The 25,687-nt window shown below is 51.6% G+C and overlaps 1 protein-coding gene across 27 annotated transcripts in view; it reads right to left on the reverse strand.

The window, feature by feature from the left end:
- The window catches only part of KATNIP (katanin interacting protein), a 217,989-nt gene that overhangs the window by 43,029 nt on the left and 149,273 nt on the right, over positions 1-25,687 (reverse strand). For all 27 annotated transcript variants that reach the window (XM_085017012.1, XM_085017005.1, XM_085017011.1 and 24 more), the window contains one exon: positions 6,453-7,314. In XM_085017012.1, the coding sequence (XP_084873138.1) occupies positions 6,453-7,314 (862 nt within the window). The remainder of the gene's footprint in view (positions 1-6,452; positions 7,315-25,687) is intronic.

Here is a 25,687-nt window from a genome sequence, read left to right on the forward strand (position 1 = left end):
TCTGCTGAAAAAATGCACTGACAGCCTTATAGGGTTTTCCTTGCACATCACAAGTTGTTTTTCTCTTGCTGCTTTTAAGATTCTCTTTACCATTTTAATTATAATGTGCCTTAAAATGTGTCTCTTTGGGTTCATCTTATTTAGAAATCTCTGAGCTTCCTGCACCTGAATATCTTTTTCCTTCCTCAGATTAAGGAAGTTTTCATCTACTACCTTTTCAAATAATTTTGCTTGTTCTTTCTCTCTATATATTTCTGGGACCCAATACTGGGAATGTTATTCTGCTTGATGTCTCAAGGGTCCCTTAAAATACCTTTATTCTTTAAAACTCTTTGTTCATCTTGCTGCTCTGTCTGGGTGAGTTCCATTCCTTTGTCTTCCAGCTTGCTGATCTGTTCTTCTACTTTATCCAATCTGCTGTTGAATCCCTTCAGTATATTTCTCAGTTTAGTTGTAATTTCTGTTTGATACTTTCCTATATCTTCTTTCTCTTTGTTGAAGTTCTCATTGTGTTCATCCACTCTTCTCCCAAGTTCTATGAGATCTTTTGACCATTATTTTGAACTTTTTTTTTTTTTAATCTTTTTAGCTCCACACCTGAGACATATGGAGGCTCCCAGGCTAGGGGTCGAATAGGAGCTGTAGCTGCCAGCCTACACCACAGCCACAGCAACTCAAGATCTGAGCCATGTCTGCGACCTACAGCACAGCTCACAGCAACGTCAGATCCTTAACCCACTGAGCAAGGCCAAGGTTTGAACCTGCATCCTCATGGATACTAGTTGGGTTCTTTAACCACTGAGCCACAACAGGAACTCCTATTTTGAACTTTTAATCCAGTAGATTGCTTATCTCTGTTTATTTAGTACTTCTACTGTGGTTTTGTCTTATTCTTTCTATAGGACCATATTCCTGTTGCCTCATTTTGCCTAATTCTCTGTGTTTGTTTCTATATATTAGGTAAATCAAAGAGTGGCCTTATGTAGGTGTCCTGTGGAGCTCAGAAATGCAATCCTGCCTGGCTGCCAGAGCCAAGTGCTCAAGGGGCATCCCCCACATGGGCTGTGTGCACCCTCTTGTGGCAGGGTCACAGATGCTGCCCCCATGCACTGGTGGGAAGGGCTGGACACTGGAATGACTGCAGAGCTGGCCACAGTGGCTGCTGAGTGCTAGTGGGCAGGGTTATCAACCAATCAGCTGTGAGGCCTGGCCGAGGTACAGGGGTGAATGGAGCTCTAAGTGGGGTGTGCCTACTGGCACTAACAGGCTAAAGGGAGAATTCCAAAATGGTACCCACCAGCATTGGGCTCAGTAAGGTAGCCTGAGATTGCAAAACCGGTTCCCAGGGAGCATTCCAACTGGTTCCTGCCTCTCCAGCAGATGCTTCAAGATTAGTAGGTGGGTCCCCCTCACAGGTGGTCCATGTGCTTTTCAATCCAGTGCTTCTGTGCTGGTTTTCAGGTTGAGTTAGCCTGTGAGTAAGCCCTTTAACAGGGATTTTTCCATTCTCTGCAGTACCTTAGTCTTCCTGGGCATATTCCCTATTGGTTTTCAAAGCCAGATGTTTTGGGGCTCATTTCTCTTGTGCAGGATCCAAAGATTGGGTGTTTGATGTGGCACTTGAAGCCTTTATTCTCTGGGGAAGATAACTGGTACCTTGATAATCCCTCCCATCTGTGGATTGTTTTGGCTGGGGTGTGGTTTTTTTTCCCTTGATGAGATCCTCTCTCTGCCTCTCCTACCCGCCTTGATCCTTGCGGTCCTTGCACTCTTCCTTGTGGAAATGGTCCAGTTTTCAGGTCTTTTTCAGAAGGAATTATCCCATAATTAGTTGTGGATTTGTTGTGTCCATGGGAGGAGCTGCGTTCAGGGCCTTCCTGTGATGCCGTCTTGAACTTCCCATCTTATCCTGCTTCCTTCCTTCCTTCCCTCCCTTTCTTTCTTTCTTTCTTTCTTTCTTTCTGGTCACACCTGTGGCATATGGAAGTTCCTGGGCCAGGGGATGAATTGGAGCCACAGCTGCTGGCCTACAGCACAGCCACAGCAACGCTGGATCTGAGCCACATCGGCAACCTGGTGTGTGCAGCTTGTGATCTATGCCAGATCCTTAACCCACTGAGCGAGGCCAGGAATCAAACCCACATCCTCATAGATACTAGTCGGGTTCTTAACCTGCTGAGCCACAATGGGAATTCCTTACCCTGTTTATTACATCACATTTTCATTGCCTGAAAAATGAGGCTGGTGTGAGGATTAAATGATCTCATTTGAGTAATGCGCCCAGATGAGAGCCTGGCTTACTGCAAACATGCGGTGCATCCAGCCTTTGCAGTCCTTCTTTCCGTCATTCTTCCTGCACTGCCGAAGACTTGCCAGGAGTCAGGCATGAGGACCCCAACACAGGTAAGACACAGTCCCTGCCCTCAAAAGGCTTTGGTTCTTGTCTTCCACTTTGCTCTCCTCTCCAGTGCTCAGTCTCAGGGTTAAATCTTGGTGGCAGGTGGGCAGCAGAATCTGTAAGGCTGAGGAACCAGTAGGGGAAGCTCTACCTGGGAGAAGGGAGCCAGCCACTCACCATGGAGAGGCCCTCAGTGTCAGAGGAACCTCTCTCTCTGGTGCCCTAAGTGACATCAAGGGTCTGGAAGAGGGCACAAACTCTCCATTTTTCTTTTCTTTTTTTTTTTTTTTTTTTTTTTTTGCTTTTTAGGACCACACCCACGGCATATGGAAGTTCCCAGGCTAGGGGTGGAATCAGAGCTGTAGCTGCCCACCTATGTCACAGTCACAGCAACACAGGATCTGAGTCGAGTCTTCAACCTACACCACAGCTCATGGCAATGCCGGATCCGGACCTAATGAGCAAGGCCAGGGATTGAACCTGCATCCTCAGGAATACTAGTTGGATTTGTTTCTGCTGTGCCACAACGGGAACTCCCCTCTCCATGTTTCTAAGTGTAGACTTTGCAAGACCTTTGGGGACTGCTCACTAGTCAATAATAGAGCAGATGCTAGAGACATGCAAATCAAAGCTATTATGAGGTACCCCCTTACACCAGCCAGAATGGCCATCATCAAAAAGTCTACAAACAATAAATGCTGGGGAGGGTGTGGTGAAAAGGGAATCCTCTTACACTGATGGTGGGAATGTAAGTTGGTGCAAGCACTATGGAAAACAGTACAGAGAGTTCCTCAAAAAAATAAAACTAGAATTACCATGTGATCCAGCAGTCCCACTCTTGGGCCTCTCTCTGAAGAAAACCATGACTTGAAAAGATACATGTGGAGTTCCCAACATGGCTCAGCGGAAACGAGTCTGACCAGTATCCAGGAGGATGCAGGTTTGATCCCTGGCCTCGCTCAGTGGGTTAAGGATCCAGTGTTGCTGTGAGCTATGGTGAAGGTGTAGCTATGGTGCAATGGCTCGTATCTGGCGTTGCTGTGTCTATGTAGCTCTGATTAGACCCCGAGCCTGGGAACCTCCATATCTGTGGGTGCAGCCCTAAAAGGACAAAAAAAAAAAAAGAAAAGAAAAGGTACATGTACCCCAGTGTTCATTGTAGCACTATATACAGTAGTCCAAACATGGAAGCAACCTAAATGTCCATCAACAGAGGAGTGGATAAAGAAGACGTGGTGCATATCCACAATGGAATACTACTCAGCCATAAAAAAGAATGAAATAATGGCATTTGCAAGAACATGGATGGATCTAGAAATCATCATGCCAAGTGAAGTTAGTCAGACCATGAGACACAGATGTCACATGCTCTCACTTATATGTGGAATCTAAAAAAAAGGATCCAACGAACTTCTTTGCAGGACAGAAGCAGACTCATGGACTTTGAAAAACTTATGGGCACCAAAGGAGACAGGTTGTGGGGGAGATATGGTTGGGGGCGGGGTGGGATGGAAATGTTCTAAAATTAGGTTGTGATGATGGTTGTACAGCTATAAACATAATAAAATCCATTGAATTAAAAAATAATAGAGCAGATGCTAATGGAGTAAACACTAAAAATATAAACATTGCTAAAAATATAAACACTGGCTTTGCAGACAGATACACCAAGAAGTAGTCAGAGAGTGGGGGTGATGATGATGATGATGATGATGATAACAATGAATGTGATGATGATGGTGATGGTGATGATGATGGTGCTGATGAGGATGGTGATGATGATGAAGATGGTGATGATGATTGATGATGGTGATGATGGTGATTGATGATGATGGTTATAATGATGGTGATGGTGATGATGGTGATGATGCTGATGATGAAGATGGTAATGATAATGGTGATGATGATGGTGATGGTGCTGATGGTGATGATGATGATGGTGCTGATGGTGATGATGATGGTGATGGTGCTGATGATGGTGGTGATGATGATGATGGTGATGATGATGGTGATGAAGATGGTAATGACGATGATGGTGATGATGATGAAGATGGTAATGATGATGGTGATGATGGTGCTGATGATGATGGTGATGATGGTGGTGATGATGATGGTGATGGTGCTGATGATGATGGTGATGGTGCTGATGATGATGGTGATGATGGTGATGATGATGGTGATGATGGTGATGATGAAGACGGTGATGTTGAAGATGGTGAATAGCAGCAGCTAACATCTGCTGGATGCTCTTATGCGCCAAGCACCAAGCCAAATGCTGCACAGGTATGATCTCATTTGATCCTCCCAGTACCCCATGGGTTGGGTATTACTGATGTCCTTATAAAGGAGGAAACTAAGGTTCAGGGGGGTTTCAGACCTTGCCCACGGTGTCAGTTGGTGGTGGGGAACCAGGCTACATGCCCAGGTGGCTTGATTCCAGGACTTGTGCCCCTATGTGGTAAGGGGTGGGGTTAAATTCAAGGGATCTGGAGGTGAGCCCTGCCTTGGTAGGTCCAGGTACTCTGTGGACAGTAGAGGATCTAGAAACTAGGGTTGAAATGACAGCCACCACTTCTGGAGCACTTTCCACATGCCAGGCTCTGGGCACTCGTTTTGGAATCCATCATCTCATTCATTTCTTACCGCACCCCCAGGGGATGGGGCTTCATTTCCACTTCACAGATGAGGATGCTGAGACTCAGAAAGGGAAAGTGCCCAGCTCTAGAAGTCTCAGATCTATACGTAGCAGAGTTGGAATTCAAATGGTTTGACTCCTAGTTGCTAGGCTACACTGTCCCAGTGGCCAAATCTGAGTGCAAACACTGAGAAACCCAGCCATTGGCACCTCCTTTCAGTTCTCGTGGAGATAATCTACTGCAAAGTTCACAAAGCAGGTGAATCCCGCTAGCAGATGTGCGTTTTTTTTTTTTTGACCCACAGAGCGGTTTAAAAATAATCTCCATCAGTTGCCAATGTTGAAAAATAAGAAGAGTCTACATTTCTGATTTCTCTCAGTAAAAGGAAAAGGGAGATCTGGCCCATTGGCCTTGAATTCCTGAATGCCCCCACGCCCCCTTCAGATGTGTTTGTGCTCTCCAGTCTGCCACAGTCCCCACCGCACCCTAGAGTGTTTCCGACCCCCAGGCAAGAATCGATTGCTATTTTTTATGTTTTGTTTTGTTTTCTTTTCAGCACCGCACCCACAACATACGGAAGTTCCCAGGCTAGGAGTCACATTGGAGGTACAGCCCCCAGCCTAGGTCACAGCCACAGCGACGCCAGATCCTAGCCACATCTGCAACCTATACGGCAACTCATGGCAAAGCTGGATACGTAACCCACTGAGCAGGGCCAGGGATCGAACCAGCATCCTCATGGATACTCGTCGGGTTCTTAACCTGCTAAAGTACAACAGGAACTCCTCGATTGCTACTTATCATCACATTTGCCCTAATTTTCTAACATACAGTTAAGAGTAAAGAGAAGTAATTAGAGACCAACTTCTCTATCAGAGGTGGAATAACAGTCTGAATTGGAAAAGCCAGGCTTTGCAAGCACGGAAGCAAGGACAAACTTATCTATGAGTTTCACATGCGAAGTGTGCCCTGCCCATTTCACGCACGGCTGCCACCCCTGTGGCCCGAGACAGTGGATTGGTGACCCTTGGTTGAGAAGAACCCTCCTCACTTTGCAGATGAGGAGCCTGAGGTCCAGGGAGCAAAACGCCTTCATGCCCATCAGCGGCCCCAGCTCAGGTGAGACGGCTGCCAAGATCGCTTTTTTAAAAATCTTTTTTAGGGCTGCGCCTGCAGCATATGGAGATTCCCAGGCTAGGGGCCAATTCGGAGCTGTAGCCTCTGGCCTACGCCACAGCCACAGCAACACCAGATCCAAGCCACCTCTGCGACCTATACCACAGCTCATGGCAACACCTGATCCTTAACCCACTGAGCGAGGCCAGGGATCAAACCTGCGTCCCCATGGATATCAATTGGACGTTGTTACCACTAAACCACAGTGGAACTCCCCAAGACTGCTTTTCGAGCTTGCTTACCTCTGCCGGCTGGCTGCCCATCACCCTGGCTGTTGCTGCGGGGGTCCTTCCTCAGGCCCCTCCTCCCACTAGCGGGGTGCTCCCTGTTGGCGGGCTGGCTAAAGATGTCATCAACGCAGACTTTGGGGGTCGCCCTCTGGACTCGCTCCCCGGCGATGACATTCCAGCTGCTTGGCCGCCCTGGCTCACGCCTGGGGCCCTTGGCCTCCGTCTCCCCAGGCCCCTCCCGGATGACAGCCTCCGATGGGAGCCTGCCCCTCCAGTCCAGTGGCTTCTCCGGGCTCAGCCAGAGGGGTTTCGACTTCGGGCCTCCCTGCTTTCTGCCTCTCCCCGCGGGAGCAGGTTGTAACCAAGATGGGGTTTTCCCTGGCGGCTCAGAGATTTTTCTGCCTGTGAGGTTTTCCAGCTGTTGGATCAGCGACAGCTCCTGGTCAAGAAAAGGAGGGCGTTCGGCAGCGGGGGAGTGGGGAGGGCCGGTGGGTGCGCCACCCGTCGAGGATGGGGCGGCTGAGCAGCTGACCTCTTCCTCTACCTTGGCCAAGCTGTCTTTCGTGCAATCAGGGGAACTCATCCTTTCGCCAAATGCATTTCCTTGTGAAGCAACTTTCACATCCTCTGCTTTTTCTGCGGGCTGCGAATAACTGACACCAAGCTCCTCGTCCCCATCTGTGCCAGCCATCTTGCGGGCGTCTTTGCTTTCGTCCGAGGGGGCAGAAACGCTGTTCTCCATGCTCTCATGGGGCAGGCCCATCAGGATGCTCTGGCCAGCCGGGGCCTCGCCACCTCCTCTGTCTAAAGTGCCATCAAAGATGAGCTTCTTGTTGACATAAAGCTTCACATCCTTGGCCCCGATGTCGAGATCCTGAAAACACACAATTGCACAAAATGAAGATGCGTGGCCTCGAACGGATGTCTCAGATTTGGAAAGCGGCAGACGAGAAAAGAGAAATGTGGACTGCCAGAAACGCGAGCTTTCGGAAACGACAGCACTGGGGCTGGTAAATCAGGCTCTGAGTCATTTCGGTGCAAAATGGTACATACGCTATAAATCAAAGGACTTTCGCAAAGAGGCGGCCTCCATCGCCATCTTCGTCATCATTACCTCCTGCTGGGACATTTGTAATAGCCTGCTAATTGGTCTCCCTGCTTCCTGCCTCTTGCTCCTTCAACCCCAACTTCACATCGCTCCCAGAGTTAATTTTCTACAAGAGCAGCTCTGGCCCAGTCACATCCCTTTGTGAAATCCGTGAATTTTTTTTTTTTTTTTCCCACTGCCTAGAGCAGCATCCTTTAAAGTATGGTTCCTGGGCCTTTTGTGTCAGAAAAGGCACAAGAAATGCTGACTCCCTAGGTTCCATGGGTGCCCCGTTTAGGGGGGGACCCTGAAAGCAGAGCCTGAGACAAGGATTTGAGTGCAGGAAGCTGACTAGCAGGTGCTTCTAAGAGGGAAAGTCAGGGCAGGAGAAAACCCCAAATGGGTTTTAAGAAGGTCACTGCTGGAGTTCCCTGGTGGCCTAGTGGTTTAAGGATTTGGTGTTGTCATTGCTGTGGCTCAGGTTTGATCTTGGCCTGGGAAATTCCATATGCCATGGGCACGGCCAACAAAAAAGGAGGAGGAGGAGGAGGGAGGGGAGGAGGAGAAGAAGGTCACTGCTGTGGGCAACTGGGGCTTCCTCGGGGTGGGACACCCACAGAAGGCATCTCAGAAGGGTCCTTGCAAAGGCGGGAAGCTGGGCGTTCATTGCTGTTTCTCTTCCCTGCTATTGACAACCGCCCTGGGGGCGCTGACTCCCCACCATGTGCACAGGCTGAGACTTCTGTCGGTTTTGGGAAGAAGGAGGACGCAAGCAGAAAGGCTTAGAGCCTAGAAGCACTGGAGGCGGAGCCAGGTCAGGCCCCAAATGGGATCATTAATCCACTTTCCCAAACCTCATCTTCTCCCACCTTAACAGTGGTTCCACCAGTCAACCAGCTGCCCCAAACCTATGAGGCCCCAGGTCCTCTTGTTCTCTCACTCACATAGGCCATCCATCTAAAGTCCCGCGGCTCTATCTCCAAAACCCCTCCCGAATCTGACCTCCTCTCCCCGAAGAGCTGCTGCCTCCTAGCCCGGCGGGGCTGCCGTCATCTCTCCTGGAGACAAACACCACAGCCTCCTAGCTCTGTCTCCACTCTGCACCCCCTGCCCCACTTCATCTTCTACACAGCAGCCAGTCTCTCTGTCCTTCTTTCTTTTTGTCTTTTTAGGGCTGCACCTGCAGCATATGGAAGTTCCCAGGCTAAGGGCTGAATCGGAGCTGCAGCTGTCAGCCTATGTCACAGCCACAGCAATGCGGGATCCAAGCCACACCTGCGACCTATACCACAACTCATGGCAACACCAGATCCTTAGCCCACTGAGCGAGGCCAGGGATTAAACTCACATTCCACACAGACGCTATGTTGGGTTCTTAACCCACTGAGCCACAACGGGAACGCCAAAGCCAGCCTTTCTTAAAAAGCAACTTGGGTCATGGCAGCCCTGCTTAAAGCCACCCACTAACTTCCTACTACCTGAATTTGGGGTTGTCACCAAAATAGGATAAATGCCAGCTCCCTTCAGCAGCCAACGAGGCTTAAGGGACCTGATCCTGCAGTGACCTCTCTCCCCTCCTGTTTCTGCTCTCAGCACACGGCTCTGATGGCAGTTCCCTGAGCCTGCCCAGCTCATGCCCACCTCAGCACCTGGGCACTGGCCTGGACTGTCTGGTCCCGGTGACCTGCAAGGCTGGCTCTTTTTGTCTTCAGAGAGCAGCCCCTGCCCCATCCAGTTCTCTCTCCAGCCCATGACCCTGTTTTGTTTCCTTCTGGTCTCTGAAATGGTCTTGCCCATCAGCTTTCTAACTTACTTGTTGTCTTCCTCATTCAAAGTTAAGCTCCAACCCAGCAGAGACCCAACCAATCACGTCCAAGGGCCCAGCAAATACCTGGCACAGAATGGCTGCTTTACGATCCCTCTGGAATTACAAGGCAATAAACAAGGTATTTTTCTCACCAGGCAGCCCTGCTCTCTAAGAATCTTCAGAGAACAAACCTGATCAGAAAAACGGTAGCCTGCTGGGTTCAACCCCGGATCGTTTTCCATCTAGCTTTGGCTTCAGATCTGCTCTTGGACTATGGGATCTGAGACCCCCACAGGGGTCCATCAATACCTATCTCTGCCCCCCAACCCCTAAGATTCCCTGAAGGCCAGGAGAGGAAGCCCTAACTCAATGCCTAGTTCCCTGAGTGACCGCTATGAAGGATTCCGGAGCAATTTAGAATGAGAACCATCAAGGGTGGGTTACACAGCAGGAACCCAGCTTCAATCGTCCAATTGCAGCATGGCAGGCTACTATTTGCTGCCTGTCAGAAAAGTCGATTCTCCAAGCACTCCTTTCCATGTTTATATGGATGTGTTCTCTGTTGAGCGGAGGCGCAGAGCAAGCGCGTGCTGTGAATTAATCAGGAAATAGCTATTCGAGAAGGACGGCCTGGGCAGCTTTCAATGACTAGTTCCGCAAAAGTAGCGCCATGGAAACATCTGGAGAGACAGACACGTACTCGTGGAAAGAGGGGGCGGGGTGGGAAGGAGGCTTTTCAGGCCAGGGCAGACATGAGGCACGCTTCTGCTCTCCATCAAGAGATGCCTGGTTTTGGCCTTCCCATCGTGGCGCAGTGGAAAGGAATCCGACTAGGAACCATGAGGTTGCAGGTTCGATCCCCGGCCTTGCTCAGCGGGTTAAGGATCTGGCGCTGCTGTGAGCTGTGGTGCAGGTTGCAGATGTGGCTTGGATCCCATGTTGCTATAGCTGTGGTGTAGGCAGGCAGCTATAGCTCTGATTCGACCCCTAGCCTGGGAACCTCCATATGCTGCGGGTGTGGCCCTAAAAAAAAAAAAAAAAAAAAAAAAGATGCCTCGTTTCCACAAGGGGCTCGTTTCCAGTTTGTGAACCATCTGGAACACCGTCTGAGCTCCGCTGAGAGGGAAGGTCAAGAAGCCTGGCTGAGAGGGGAGCAGGCTGGACAGGGATCCGACCTCCAGTGCCCCCCAGGACTGGGCAAGTAGGAGAGAGGAGGAGGCAAGGGTGGAAACCACGGGGAGGGGCTGGGGGTCGTGGGGACCCCTGCCTGATGGTGCTTAAATGTGCCAAGTTCCCAACGCTCTGTAGACCAAACAGGCTGTATCTGTGGGCGGGTTTGGCCCAAGCACCCCCAGGGTGGGCTCCCGGGTGGAGAACCGTAGTAGTTCCTTCTCTGGAGATTTTAAGCGGAAACCATAAAAGTGCTCATTGTCTCAGGCTGTCCTTGGACCAGCGCCCCTAAGCGGGCATTCAGGCCCATCTGACAGATGAAGAAACTGAGGCTTCTGGGGACAGCGAGCCAGGTGGCTGGCACACTCAAGGCTGTTCTACCATCTCCCTTTGGGTCCAGCCAGATGTGGAGAGGGTCTCGTCTGGGCCGTGTGGCCCTGGATGCTGGCTGGATCTCCTGCTCTGGGTGGAACCCTGAGCCCCCACTTCTATTTTTGAAGTCGTCCCCATGGACCAACTGTCTGGCACCCCCATCGGGGCCCCGTCTTCACTCCCCATGGGACAATCGCCGTGGGCACAGGTGGGGAGCATGGGCACACTTGTGTCCTTCCAGGCTTTTCCTACATACTTGTGTACATAATGATGCCACTGTTCTCACACCTCCAGAGTGTGGTCAGAAGGCGTGAGCTGCGCAGGTGCACCGTGGAGAAGATGGGGTGCAGATTTTGCAGGTCGGTTTTCCTTGGCGTCCCCTCGGTAAACTCTGTGGGAGGGGGTACCTTCGGGAATACATCCAGGGGAAAATTCCCTCACTTCTAAAGAAGCAGCCTGCTTCCTCCTTTCCAGGGGCCTCTGGTTCCGTTTCCCCCTTTGCCTCAGCTTCCAAGAAGTCCCGGGGAAACTCCATCCTGCCAATGACCTTATACTTGGGTGGGTGGGTGGGTGCCTACTTGCTTCCTGGGTGCTAATGGTTTCTTTCCCATTTAACAAGGGTTATTGCGATGCCTTTAAAAAGGGGGACACTTCCTCAAATCCCCTTTGCAATGGATTTTTTCTTTCTTTTGCTGTTTTTTGTTGTTGTTGTTTTGCTATTTTAGGGCCATACCCGTGGCATATGGGGGTTCCCAGGCTAGGGGTCAAATTGGAGCTGCAGCTGCTGGCCTATACCATAGCCACAGCAATAAGGGATCCAAGCTGCATCTGTGACCTACACCACAGCTCATGGCAATGCCAGACCCTTAACCCACTGAGCGAGGCCAAGGACCGAACCTGCATCCTCCTGGATCCTAGTGGGGTTCGCTAACCCTGAGCCACAAAGGGAACTCCGGATTTTCTTTTCTTCTTTTGAGGGCTGTACCCGAGGCATTGGGAAGTTCCTAGAGGGATGTTAGGGGTTGAACTGCAGCTGCATCTGCGACCTACACCATAGGTCATGGCAATGCCGGATCCTTAATACTGAGCGAGGCCAGGGATTGAACCCAAGTCGTCACGGACACTAAGTCGGGTTCTTAACCCACTGAGCCACAACGGGAACTCCCTGCAAAGGCTTTTCAAAAGGGCACTTTGAACCTCTGTGGCTGGTCTGTGGTGGATGGGAACACCTTTCCTAGTCCATATCTTGACTTCATCCTCCCTTCTGGTTACAAAAATCCATCACGTTGAGGCTGTAATGCATTTTAACACAATAAAATTAATATTATTTTGCTCTCAGTAATTGAATTGACTCGGTAAGGCCACTCTCCTCGCTGGCCCTGGGGTCGAATGACGCATCATTTGCAAAGAGCACATGATGGTGGCTTGCTTCCATCATCACAGCAGCCCAAGCAGAGGTGGCAGCGGGGTGGGGGGCACGGGGGGGGGGTGTGGGCTCCTGTGCGCCCAAAGCATTTTCCCCAGAGACAAACACCTGCCCTCAGCACAGGTGACAAAGCCTGAAGGAAATCACCTGGAGCCAAGCACGAGCCAGGCCCAGGTGCCAGGTGCCAGATGCCAGGGAGAGCAAACCCTCTCTCAGCCTGGGTGCACAGCTGGAAAGGAACCAGATGTGCGCCGCTGGACCCCGATCACGCACAGCCTGTGGCGGGGGAGGCCCCCACTCTAGGGGTTCTCTCCTCTTGTGGGAGGGCGCACACACTGGTCCGGCGACACCCCAAGAACACGGGCTGCTGTCCTATCCCACTCTCTTGGCCTGGAAGTGTTGGGTCCAGAACAGGAGAGACCTAGGGTCCTGTAGGCTGACTGGGAGGCTTATCAGGGACAAGGGACTTCGGGGAGTGAGCTGCTGGCCCCTGGAGAGCCATCGCGTAGGCTTTGGGACTTGGCTCAGGAACTGCCCCTCCCCACCCCCACCTCGGCCCTCCCCCCTCTGCCCCTCGATGCCTCCTTGGGTTGAGTTGAGGGTCCTTCGCTGGACTCTGAGCCTGGGCTTGCAACCAGATCCCTGCTCCTGGGACCTCACGGCCCCAGTGCACACCTGTTCTTGCCCGGATGGAGACCTTCGGAAAAACAGGGAAGGGGCCCGGTCCCATCTGTCTTGAGGCCTGACTCTGGGAACTAAACCTGCTCCTTCCTGGAGCACCTGAACTTGAGGAGATCTCAATGACCTTTTGTATGTCCCTGGGGAGGAAGGCCAATGAAAACCTCTTTCTTTTGTCTTTTTAGAGCCACACTGGCGGCTTGTGGAAGTTCCCAGGCTAAGAGTCGAATCTGTGCGGCACCTGCCAGCCCACACCACAGCCACAGCAACACGGGATCCAAGCTGCGTCTGAGACCTACACCACAGCCCGTGGCAACGCCAGATCCTTAACCCACTGGGCAAGGCCTGGGATCGAACTGGCATCCTCATGGATACTAGTCAGGTTCGTTACCGCTGAGCCACGACGAGAACTCCCAAACCATTTGCTGTGATGTAGCAGCTTGAAGATGGTGGGACATGTGACATTTAACCTACTACATGCCACCTTGGGGATGGGGGGTGATGACTCGGATGCCTCAACGTCACAGACTCGGGTGACAGACAGGGATGGGGCTTGACAGATTGGGTCACTCACTGGTGGCCCTCCAGCTGGATCTGGGCCAGTTCGGCCCACAGAGCAGTTCGAATTTTCAGAACCGGCTGACAATATCTAAAAACAGAGGGCTTTTGCATAACAATGCGCAATTCTGGCCTCTCTTGAAAGTTTAGGCCATCTGGCGTGACAGGGCCAGGGCAGAGGAATGGCAGCTGCCCTAGGCAGGGCCCGGCTCACCAGCGACCACAGTGTCCCTCTCTATTGAAAGGCAGGGCCGGGTGGTGGGGCCGAGACTGCCTGGTAGTCATGTGATCACCAGCAAGTTGATCTGCTTCTCTGTGCCTCAGTTTCCCCACCTGGAAGATGGAGCTGATCACCAGAGGTCTGCTTGCATAGGCCTGTGGTGTGGAATAAAGGAGCTGATACACGTACAGTGCTTTGAATATGTAATATGCTCGAGACACACGAGCTGCCATCACTGTCTTGTACCCAATCCACGGCCTGGATAGATGCACCCACTGGGGCTGGCTGCTGAGAGCTATGAGGCTGGAGCCTCCCTGCCCTGCTGCAGTAATCCTGCTCCTGACCGAGGCTGGCAGCAGGCATAGGAGAACCCTATCCCCCCCAGGATGGAGCCTAAAATGACTCTCACTAACTTAAGATTAAGCGCTTCATCTGGGCTCAGGCCCCAGCAGGCAAGTCTTCTAATTTCATTTCACCCAACACATGCCACACGGGGGCCTTTCAGGATCCTGGCCTGGGTGAGACACAAAAGATGAAAGCCGGGCTCTCCTTAAGCAATTCACAAAAGCCTAAGTAATTAGGGGGTCACAGGAGTTCCCTTGGTGGCTCAGGGGAAACAAATCTGACTAGTATCCATGAGGACGCAGGTTCGATCCCTGGCCTCGCTCAGTAGATTAAAGATCCGGCATTGCCATGAGCTGTGGTGTAGGTGGCAGATGTGGCTCGGATCCCATGTTGCTGTGGCTGTGGTTAGGCCGGCAGCCGCAGCTCCAATTTGACCCCTAGCCTGGGAACCTCCCCATGCTGCTGGAGCAGCCCTAAAAAGACACAGACACACAAAAAATTAGGGGTCGCAGACTCCAGCGCCTACAGCACCACACTCGTGGGAGGTCCCCAAGTCAGAGGCTATGGGGGTCCCTGGGCTCCAGCCGGCTGGTGCAGCAGAGGGAATGATGGCAGCTGATCAAAAGCCAATTTTCCAGTGTTGTCAAAAGTTTCACGAGCTGTACAACACCATAAGGGCCAAACAGAATCTGCATGTGGGACTTATCTGGCTGGGGGCACCTGTTTGGGACACTTGAGGCTCAGGAAACTGAGGGATGCCCTAGGGACACATGTGACTTGGGGCCTGGAAGGTATGGCTGAGGCCATCAGGAGGCATCTGGGGCAGGCTAGGGGCAGGCAGGAAGCTGGCAGGGAAAGAGAGATTTACAGAGAACATTCCAAAGGCAGGGTTTGTCATAAGACCAGCGAGGCATTCCAGGGGCTGGGAAGGGCAGGAGCAAAGGCTCAGAGGACAGAGAGCTTCCCAGGGACCAGAGGGGATAAGAGTTGCCTAAGGATGGAGGAGTCAGGGAGCCATTTTTGGGGTCCGAGAGTTGGAGGAAGTCACCAGCATGTACACACGTGGAGCCTGGGCGAACATGGCAAATGGGAGAAGTGAGGTGGTGTCAGGACAATAGTGCCACTATGCCGGGGACACAAGTGGGAGTGGTGGGGACTGCGGCGCCATGACTCAGCTCCACCAAAGCTTCCAGGCGTGGATGTGACCCAGTGCGGCCAACCTTCCAGTTTCTCAATAAAAGTCAAAAATCCCTATGTTTCACGGAAGACCTTCTGATTTTTCCAAGTTGGTGATTAATTCAAAGAAATCTGAGAACACGGGTGTGAGCCAGCGGCACTCGGTCTGTGAGTGGCCTTTGGTCAGCTGGGGCACAGTCTCTGAGTCACGGTCCTTTTCTCGGGATGCCCTGGACAGCACGTGCTGGCCAGGGACTGTGGCCACTCCCCTGAGACATTCTGCAGCGGCGAGGCCCTCAGCTCATCCCCTGCCACTGTCCCAGCCCCAGTGAACTGTGGTTTGCTGTCACTCCCCTGGGCCCTCCTGCCTGGGAGAGAGCTCGCGGGGGCAGACAGCGTGTCTGATTTCTGGCCCCAGTGCATGGCCCAAGTGTGCGGCGATCGATACAGCTCTGCTGATGAGATGGAGGGACAGAGCAGATGAGTGAGCAGAGTGGGGAGACAGAGGAGCCGGCAGGCAGCGGGGGAAGGAGGAGTTGGACGTGCAACGAGGCAGGTTTGAGCAGTGGAAGTGGTAGGACTTAGGACTGGCAGCGAGGGGCAAAGGGAGGAGCACAGGATGGATTCAAAAGGTGGGAGTCAGGTGCAAAAGGATGCGGAGCCTGGAGTGGGGCCAAGGGACCTGGGGTTCAGGGTGCCAACTTGGGGTGTCAGGGCATTGCCGGGTGGAAAGGCCAAAGAAAAGTTATTTCATGGCCAGGGGCAAAGCTTGATTCAGAAACTAAGCCTTGGAGAAGGTTGGGAGCTGATGAATAAATTCAACAGCATCTAACATCTGTGTTCTTAGGGAAAATGCAAAAGGACCTAGTTTGGGTATCATTGCCCACTTTCCCTCGTGATTTTCTCTTCTTTTGGAGACAGCCCCTCGGTTTTCCATTCCCTCAAACTCACTTCATGTGGCCAAGGTGGGCCCCACCCTAGGTTGCAACCCAGACCTGGCCAGTGGGCCCTAGATCTGGGGCTCTCCCAAGGACAGTCTCTTTGTGCAAGGACAGCTAAAATCAAGAGTGAGTCTGATGGCATCAGCGACCACCACTTGGAACTGGAGGATGATGTCAACACAGAGAAAGCAGACATCTGCCCCCCCTCTGATGGAGAGGGGCAGATTGGTGATGACATCATGTGAACTCCTGGATCCGGCCATGCCTGAAGCCGGCCACCTCATACTCTCCTATAACTTGAGCCAAAGAAAACCTTTGTGTCCTTAAGCCGGATTTAATTAGGTTTTCTGTTCTCTGCTACCAAGAGGATCCTGGCTGATATTCCAGCCCTGGGACTGAGAACTTCAATCAACAGATTCAGCTACTAAATCTCTGGCCAAGGCAGGCAGGAGGTGTGGGAAGGGAGGGGGTTGCTTTGCTGTCCTAGGCTGGCCCCTCATATGCGTGAGAAGCCCTTGCTGCTTAGACATCTGTCCAGCCCCAGGTGCAGCCTGTCCCCTGGTCTGCACAGTACAGGACACGGGACTCCGCTTCTACCCTGGTTCTGCACCTGTATTCTTTTTTTTTTTTTTTTTTTTTTTTTGGCTTTTGAGGGCCGCACCCGTGGCATATGGAGATTCCCAGGCTAGAGGTCTAATCGGAGCTGTTGCTGCTGGCCTACACCAGAGCCACAGCAACACCAGATCCAAGCCACGTCTGAAACCTACACAACAGCTCATGGCAATGCCCGATCTTTCACCCACTGTGCGAGGCCAGGGATCAAACCTGCAACTTCATGGTTCCTAGTCAGATTCGTTTCTGCTATGCCACAACGGGAACTCCTGCATCTGTGTTCTTCCTTCCTGCTGGGAGTAGTCTGGCTCTGAATCCCAACCTTCCCGTTGGCATCTGAACACCACGTTGGCCCCTATCTTTTTTTTTGGGGGGGGGCCCACACCTGCCGCATATGGAAGTTCCCAGGCTAGGGGTCAATTTGGAGCTATAGCTGCCAGCCTACACCACAGCCACAGGAATGTGGGATCTGAGCCGGGTCTGTGACCTACACCACGGCTCACAGCAACACCATATCCTAACCCACTGATCAAGGCCAGGGATTGAACACACATCCTCATGGATCCTAGTTGGGTTCATTACCACTGAGCCACGGAGGCCACTCCAGGGCCCCTATGTGAAGGCAGAATTCTCTGCTCACCTCTCGCTCCCCTGCTGGTTGAGGGCTTGCTGCCAACCTGAGCCTCCTGGGACTTTCAAGGTGGCCATGCCTGTATCTTCCCAAGCATAGTTTCTGCACCCAGATTCCAGATGCGGCAGCCCACCCACCAGAGAACACCCTCCAGCATTGACAATGACCTGGACTAAGCCCGAGATCAACACCCAAGGAAGTCTCTAAGGCACTTGAGTCAGTGCCCTCCACACCCGCCACCCTAGTAAGATGCCATCATGCTCCCCAGGCCTGAGGCTGCCCCAACCCCACCATGCGGCAGAGCCATCAGGCTGCACTGACTCGGCTGCCCAAATGAAGGCCACGTCTTTGACTGCAAAGTCATTGCCATGTTCAGCCTTGGTCTGTACCCTGATCCAAACAAATCAACTGTACAAAAATCAGAGCTGACAATAATTAATTATTATGCTCTAATACCCCACCTGTAATCATATACCCCACCCGTAATCAAATATCCCTAATTTTGAGGCAATTAGGGATATTTGAATATGGTATTAGAGCATAATAATTAATTATTGTCAGGTACGATGTTGGCATTGGGGTTATATAAAAACAAACTCATCTGTTAGAGATGCATATGAAAAATTTATGAGTGAAATGATATGATAGCTACAATTTATTTTTAAATGTTAGGGAAAGAGATGAAACAAAAATGGCAGAATGCTGATAATTTTTGAAGCTGGTGAAGGGTACATAGGTTGTTACTGAACTCATCTCTTCCTATTTTTTTTTTCTTTTTTGGTCTTTTTGTCCTTTTAGGGCCTCACCCTCGGCATATAGAGATCCCCAGGCTAGGGGTCGAATCGGAGCTGTAGCTGCCAGCCTATGCCCGAGCCACAGCAACGCCAGATCCGAGCCGCATCTGCAACCTACACCACAGCTCATGGCAATGCCGGATCCTTAACCCACTGATCGAGGCCAGGGATCGAACCTGCAACCTCATGGTTCCTAGTCAGAGTCATTTCTGCTGCACCACGACAGGAACTCCTCATCTCTTCATTTTTGCACTCATTTGAGGCTCCCCCACCCTCTTGCAAAAAAAAAAAAAAAGCCCTTTCTCATTGCTCTGGGATGAACTGAGTCTACATGGTACACTTCAGAAGCACCACAACCCTCATTCAAGCTGCCAAGCTGGACTATGCTAAGAGCCTCCTCTCTGGGCTCCTGCTTTCCTTTGGAGCCTTCTCCAAACAGCAGCCAGAGTGATCATTTCAACTCTGCAATCAGATTGTGTCACCCCTTGTCCAAAATCCCTCCAATAATACTAATACTGAGAGCTGACCTTTGTCAGGAAACATTCTGAGCACTTCATATTGTATTAACTGAACAAGAATTATCCCATCTCATGCCCATCAACAGATGAATGCGTTAAGAAGGTGTGGTACATATACATAATGGAATACTATGCAGCCATAAAAAAGAATGAAATAATGCCATTTGCAGCAACATGGATGCAACTAGAGACTCTCATACTGAGCGAAGTCAGAGAAAGACAAAGACCTTATGATATCATTTATGTGGAATCTAAAATATGGCACAAATGAACCTGCCTACAGAACAGAAACAGACTCACAGACAGGGAGAACAGACTTGTGGTTGCCAAGGGGGGTGAGAGAGGGAGTGGGATGGATGGGGAGTTTGGGGTTAGTAGACACCAACTATTACATTTAGAGGAGATCGGGCGCATTTGGGGTGGTATGGCCGTAGACAAACCATCACATTTAGAATGGATAGACAACAAGGTCCTACTTTACAGCACAGGGAACTATATCCAGTCTCTTGGGATAGAAGATGATGGAAGATAACATGAGAAAATGAATGTATGTAAATGTATGATTGGGTCCCCTTGCTGTGCAGCAGAAATTGGCACAACATTGTAAATCAACTATACTTCTTCTTTTTTTTTTGTCTTTTTGCCATTTCTTGGGCTGTTCCCGCGGCATATGGAGATTCCCAGGCTAGGGGTCAAATCAGAGCTGTAGCCACTGGCCTACACCAGAGCCACAGCAATGCGGGATCGGAGCTGTGTCTGTGACCTACACCACAGCTCACAGCAACACTGGATCCTTAATCCACTGAGCAAGGCCAGGGATCGAACCCGCAACCTCATGGTTCCTGGTCGGATTTGTTAACCACCGAGCTACGATGGGAATTCCCAACCAACTATGCTTCTGAACAAGAATTATCCCGTCTTATAAACAAACTATACTTCAATTTTAAAAAATTATCCCATTTCACAGATGAGAAAACGGAGGCATAGAGGCAGAGTGTAACATGCTCAAAGTCACTCAGGGTCGCAGGGCTGGGAAAGAGGAGGAGCCAGGGTTTGCCCCAGGTGGGCTGGCTCTGACCATGCCCCATCTTGCCGCTCTTGGAATTCGAACCAGTAAAGCCCTCAAGACCTGGCTCCCACCTCCCGCTGGGACCTCCCCTTCCACGCCCCTCTGTTCACCGCATAGCCTTTGCTCCTGCTGTGCCCCTTGCCTGGAACTCTCTTCCTGCTGCTGTTCCCAGGGCTGCTCCTTCTCAACGTTCAGGTCAGGGGAAGCCTTTGATCCCCTCTGCTGAGCAGCCTAGCCTTCTCCTCCCCTGCTTCTCTCCCCTTGCCCGATTTGATCATCTCCAGAACACTTCGCATTACCTAAAGGGACACCATTGTTGACTGTCCCTTCCTCATGAGAGGGGACAAGGCTGCATGAACAGGGCCTTGCCTATTTGGTTACCATGGTTCCCTGAGCACCAAGACCTGTGTGGTCCTTTATGTAGTTGCCAGCCATATGTGGATAATTACATTAATATTAAGGTGAAATAAATTGTAAAATACAGTCTTTCAGCCACAATTCAGGTTCTCAGTGTCTGCCTGTGGCTAGTGGCTCCTGTACTGGATGGGGCTGATAGAGCCTGTTAATATCATTGCAGAAAATCCTTTTTTTTTTTTTCTTGCTTTTTAGGGATGCCCCTGCAGCATATGGAGGTTCCCAGGCTAGGGGTCGAATTGGATCTGCAGCCACCAGCCTACGCCACAGCCACAGCAATGCGGGATCTGAGATGCATCTTCGACCTACACCAGAGCTCACGGCAATGCTGGGTCCTTAACCCACTGAGCGAGGCCAGGGATCGAACCTGTGCAACCTCATGGTTCCTAGTCAGATTCGGTGCCCATGCGCCATGACTGGAACTCCAATTGCAGAAAGTTCTTTGGGGCCGTACTGGCCCAGATCAACATGACAAGTCACAAAAATGTAACACTGGGGAAATGTAACATTCATTCATTCATTTATTCAGAAACTACTTCGTCAGCACCATTTCTATGCATGAAATATGAGTCCGGGCCACTTGCTGTTGTGACCAGGCTACAGGTGGCATCTGCAACAGGGATGTGTAGGTGGAAACGGGGAAGGCGTGCCTGCTTTTACTGAATGGTGGAACCTCGTAGCAGATAAATGTGCCTTCTATAAAGGCAAACAGATGGACTGTGGGGAGCTGCTGAGAGCCCACTTTTTGGATGGGTTATTACATCCCAGGTAAGGGAGACATCGATTTCCTCCTCCTAACAGATGCCACTCTGCGGGGGAAGCGGGGTCAAGAAAGCTGCAGCTAGAGTTCCCGTCGTGGCGCAGTGGTTAACGAATCTGACCAGGAACCATGAGGTTGCGCAGGTTCGATCCCTGGCCTCGCTCAGTGGGTGAAGGATCCAGCGTTGCCGTGTGCTGTGGTGTAGGTTGCAGATGCGGCTCGGGATCTGGCATTGCTGTGGCTCTGGCATAGGCTGGTGGCTATGGCTCCGATTCGACCCCTAGCCTGGGAATCTCCATATGCGGTGGGCGCGGCCCTAGAAAAGGCAAAAAGACAAAAAAAGAAAGAAAGTAAAAAGAAAACTGCAGTAAAACCCACACACCCCATGTGCCCTTCCCACTTCTGTCCCTACTCTGCACTAGCTGGGCAAGTCATTCGATCCGGGGAAACATGAAACAATGCGACAAGCATATCATCGCATCCTCCTCCTGAGCCCAAGAGAGATATCACTGATCAATCACACACCTTTCCTGGACGGACCAGAAAGAAAATTCTAGATCCTTCTCAAGACGGCACAGCGGGCAGAGTGGGCCAAAGAGACACAGTCCATCTGGCCTGTAGGACCTCTTTAGTCTAAACCCTGGCTTCTTCACCTGCAAGGCGCGAGCCTGACAGCATCCACCTTGTAGGATGGGAGGGGGGGGCATTGATTGAGATGATTCATTTGTTCCATTCTTTGTTCTGGCCTCACAAGTTCCCCGAGTGCCTCCCCGGGGCCTCAGGCCTGCCTGATGCATGCAGCCCCGGGTCAACGGCAGCCGCTGTGACAAATACCGCAACTCCTGCCTGCCGCCCTGTGCACCCGCACGGACAGACTCCAGCCTCCGTGTCCTGACTCTGTCCTGAAGTCCCTCTCCTCAGGGCCGGTGGGCACTCAGGGCATTGCCTGATGAGCGGGTAGGGAGCCCATCCAAGTTAGCCCGAGGATTCAATGGGCAGCGTATTTTCCAATAAGAGAGACTCCCCCTTCTTCTAGCACCTTCTTTTCTCAGGTTCTAAACCAGCCTTGGTTGGATGAGCGCCTCACATTTAGCTTTTCTTCCTTGGGTTCGCAGACACAAAACACTCTATTAACAAGCCGTGTCTACCAGGCTGCACTATATTTCCTATAAACTCTCATTTTATCTCCTTTAAAACACACAGTAATGGCATTCTCTGGAGAATATTAAATCAAACCAACCTGCAGCTGCATTTGTGTGGCGCTTTCTGCCCCCGGAAAATTCTGGCAACAGATGGGTGCGCGTGACATAAGTGATGCCCCCGCCAGGGACTGCGGTCCTGCACGCTCTCCTCTGTGTAGAAACACCGCGGCCGGCCGCTCCCCAAAGCACCTGCCACGATACCCCGACGTCTGGCCCCTCTTTTCTATTCCCAGCACACAGGGAAGGCCAAGTGCAGGTTAACGGAAAAAGGCAAGGCCTCGGCCGAGAAGAAGGGATGAAGCTTATCTTCTTTGTAATCCAGCGCATAAAATCCGCTTTTCTTGGCCTGAGCTATACAGTCAATGACAGGGCCGAGCTCCAGGGCACGGGCTCGAGCAGCCAGGGCTGTTCCATTACCCATTCCAGAAGATGCTGATGACCGCCTGCCAGGAAGTGTCGGGCAGACTGGATAATGAGAGGACCCAGCCCTAGAGGCTGGCAGAGGCTGGGAGCGGCTGCTGCGGCTACACGGGCCTGAGCCGCACCGGGGCCTGGAGGAGAGCCCCCCCTGTATACATGGGCCAGGGCTGGCCCCAGGCTTGGGAGTGGGAGGGGGGGGTCGGGGCAGGGGAGGCTGACATGCCCATGGAAACCTCTGCATTTATTCCAGTGGTTTGGACTTGTTCTCAAATTTAAACTTTAAGGATTTTCTTTCTGGGGCCGCACCCACGCCATATGGGAGCTCCCAGGCGAGGCGTTGAATCGGAGCTGTAGCTGCCTGCCTACACCACAGCCACAGCAACACCAGATCTGAGCCACATCTGCGACCTACACCACAGCTGACGGCAAACCTGGCTCCTTAACCCACTGAGCGAGGCCAGGGATCAAACCCGCATCCTCATGGATACTAGTTGGGTTCGTTACCCCTGAGCCATGATGGGAACTCCTAGGTATCTGGGGGTTTTTTTTGTTTTTTGTTTTTTGTTTTTTTTTTAAAAAAAGAAAGAAAAGAAAACCTCAAAAAGAGAGAAATCAGAGAAAGTTTTTTGTTCCCTCTCTCAAGCGGCTCTGTGTGTGAACAGAGGCAGCTGAGACTGTGTCTGCCACATTAGCCTCCAGATCCCCAGAACCTAGCAGATGTTTATTCGGTGCTGGGTGAGCAGGGGGAGGGTGGGATGGAGAATCAGCAGGAAGAGGCACACGGGAAGGGAGGCCAGGAAGGAGGGAGGAGGCAGGTTAGTCTCCCCTAATCTGTGCTCGGGCCCCGGGGCAAGCATCCTAACCCCTCCTGCTCTCAGTCTCTCGTCTGGATCCCAACGGCTTCTGGCCCCTGGGGAATGAGCTCATTCAGTCATTCGACAACCGTGTGTTCCTACTTGGATAGAGCGGTGGTGGAGACAACTGGAGCCTTGCTCCCCAGAGGCCCACGTGGGATGGGGAGGCAGCTGTCGCCCCTGGTACAGGGGAGATGGAACAGGTTCGTGAGGGCCCGAAGGGCACAGGGGTCGGAGGGGCAGGCCAGCATCCCAGAAAGGGATGTCTGGGTTTTCCAGGAATCTGAGGCAGAGGCGGGCATTTCGAGTTGAGTGAGATGGGAGGGGCTGGGGGGGGCAGGGACCATGAGCAGCTGGTACTGTGGAGGGTGGCATGAGCCAGGGGCAGGTGCTGAGGGAGAGGCAGGCTTGACACGCAGGGATTAGGGGGCTCTGATGTCGCATGCAGAGATCTGACCTGGATTATCTGGGTCAAGGGGAGCCCTTGAGGGTTTGAACCCATAGAGTCATGCTCAGGCCTCCCATGGCTACTGGAGACAGACTGGAGGCTTGGGCTGGGGTCAGGGAGAGGGATTAGGAGGCTGGACTCTTCGTATGTCTCTGCCTTGGCCCAGGTACCTCCTTCCACCAGAAATCCGCTCCCTTATCTGCCTTGCTCAGTGCCTCTCTGTCCACTAGAGTTCAGGTATGTGCATCTTCAAGAACCTCCCCGGGCCTCTCCCAGCCTGAGGCGGGCTCCCTCCTCCTGGCTCCAGGGAGCACAAGCTGGGAAAGGCCAGCTCCAGCCCAAAGATGAATTTTGGTTTGGACTGTAGGGTGATTTCAAAAGAATTTAAAGTAGCTATTGGAGTTCCCATCTTGGCACAGCAGAAACAAATCCGACTAGGAACCATGAGGTTGCGGGTTCGATCCCTCGCCTTGCTCAGGGGGTTAAGGATCCGGTGTTGCCATGAGCTGTGGTGTGGGTCGCAGATGCAGCTCGGATCCTGCGTTGCTGTGGCTGTGGCATAGGCCAGCAGCTGTAGCTCCAATGGGACCCCTAGCCTGGGAACTTCCATATGCCATAAGTGTGGCCCTAAAAAGCAAATCAAATTAAATTAAATTAAACAAAAAGAAAGTAGCTACGGACATGTGCAAACAGAACAACTCATCTCAAAATCCGGATTCCCAGCTTCTTGGGCATGTTCAGGAGATCCAGTAACACTGGCTGGTACTGCTCTGTAGTGGCCATTAGTTAAAGGCGAAAAATGACCCACTTTTACCTGGGCCATGTGCTTGCCAGTCTGCCACACTCCCCACCAGGCCCTAGTGTCTCTCTAATAACATTGAAGCTGAGGATCGGTTCCCATTTATCATCTCGTTTGTATTATTGTTTCCCTTTTAGCAGATTAGAAAGTAGAACAATTCTTGCCCCCCTTTTCTATCATAAGAGGGGAAACCAGGATAGGCTGAGGGGGTCCTCTCCCTCCTCACTCACTGAGTTCCCTGCTGAGTCCCTGGGGCTTCTGTTTGAAATCCTGGGCACTCTGGGTTTAGCTTTATCAAGGCCTTCATCCCTCAGTATCAATATTTCTACTTTTACTTGTCTGCTAGTTTTTATTTTACTTTATTTTACTGGCCGCCACGTGCAGTGGCTTCATGTGGGATCTCATTCCCCTGACCAGGGATTGAACCAGGGCCTCATCCATGAAAGTGCTGAATCCTAACCCCTAGACCACCAGGGAACTCCCAGGTCTGCTGGCTTTTAGATGAGGAGTACCTCCAAGGCATAGGCTGTCTTTACATCAGTGTCCTCAGAATCAGTCACAAAGCCTGATAGCACCTAGGATGTGCTCAGTAATTGATGTTGATTGAAGGAATAACTACAAAGGAATACATGAAAAACAGCTCAGAGAAGAAAGCAAGGACGCAAGGGTGAGGGCTTGGGTGTGGGTAAGGGTGTGAGGGTAGGAAGGAGGGGAGGGGTTCTGAAACCAGAGAGACCAAAGGGCACAGAGCTTTAAGAGCCTGGCTGTTAAGAGTGGGGTCCACACCCCAGGAGCACTGGGCCGCCTGGAGCTCGTTAGACACGCAGAACCGTGGGCCCCGTCCTAGACCTGCTACATTAGAACCTGCACTTTATCCAGATTCCAGGTGAGTCACTGCGGATCATAGTTTGAGAAACGCTGACTAAGTGAATGGTCCTGGAGTCTG

The sequence above is a fragment of the Sus scrofa genome, chromosome 3 (assembly GCF_054392235.1).
Source record: "Sus scrofa isolate SSC_HxYL_T2T_F1_AM1 chromosome 3, Sscrofa_HxYL_maternal_Yorkshire_Landrace_v2.0, whole genome shotgun sequence".
Lineage (NCBI taxonomy): Eukaryota > Metazoa > Chordata > Mammalia > Artiodactyla > Suidae > Sus > Sus scrofa.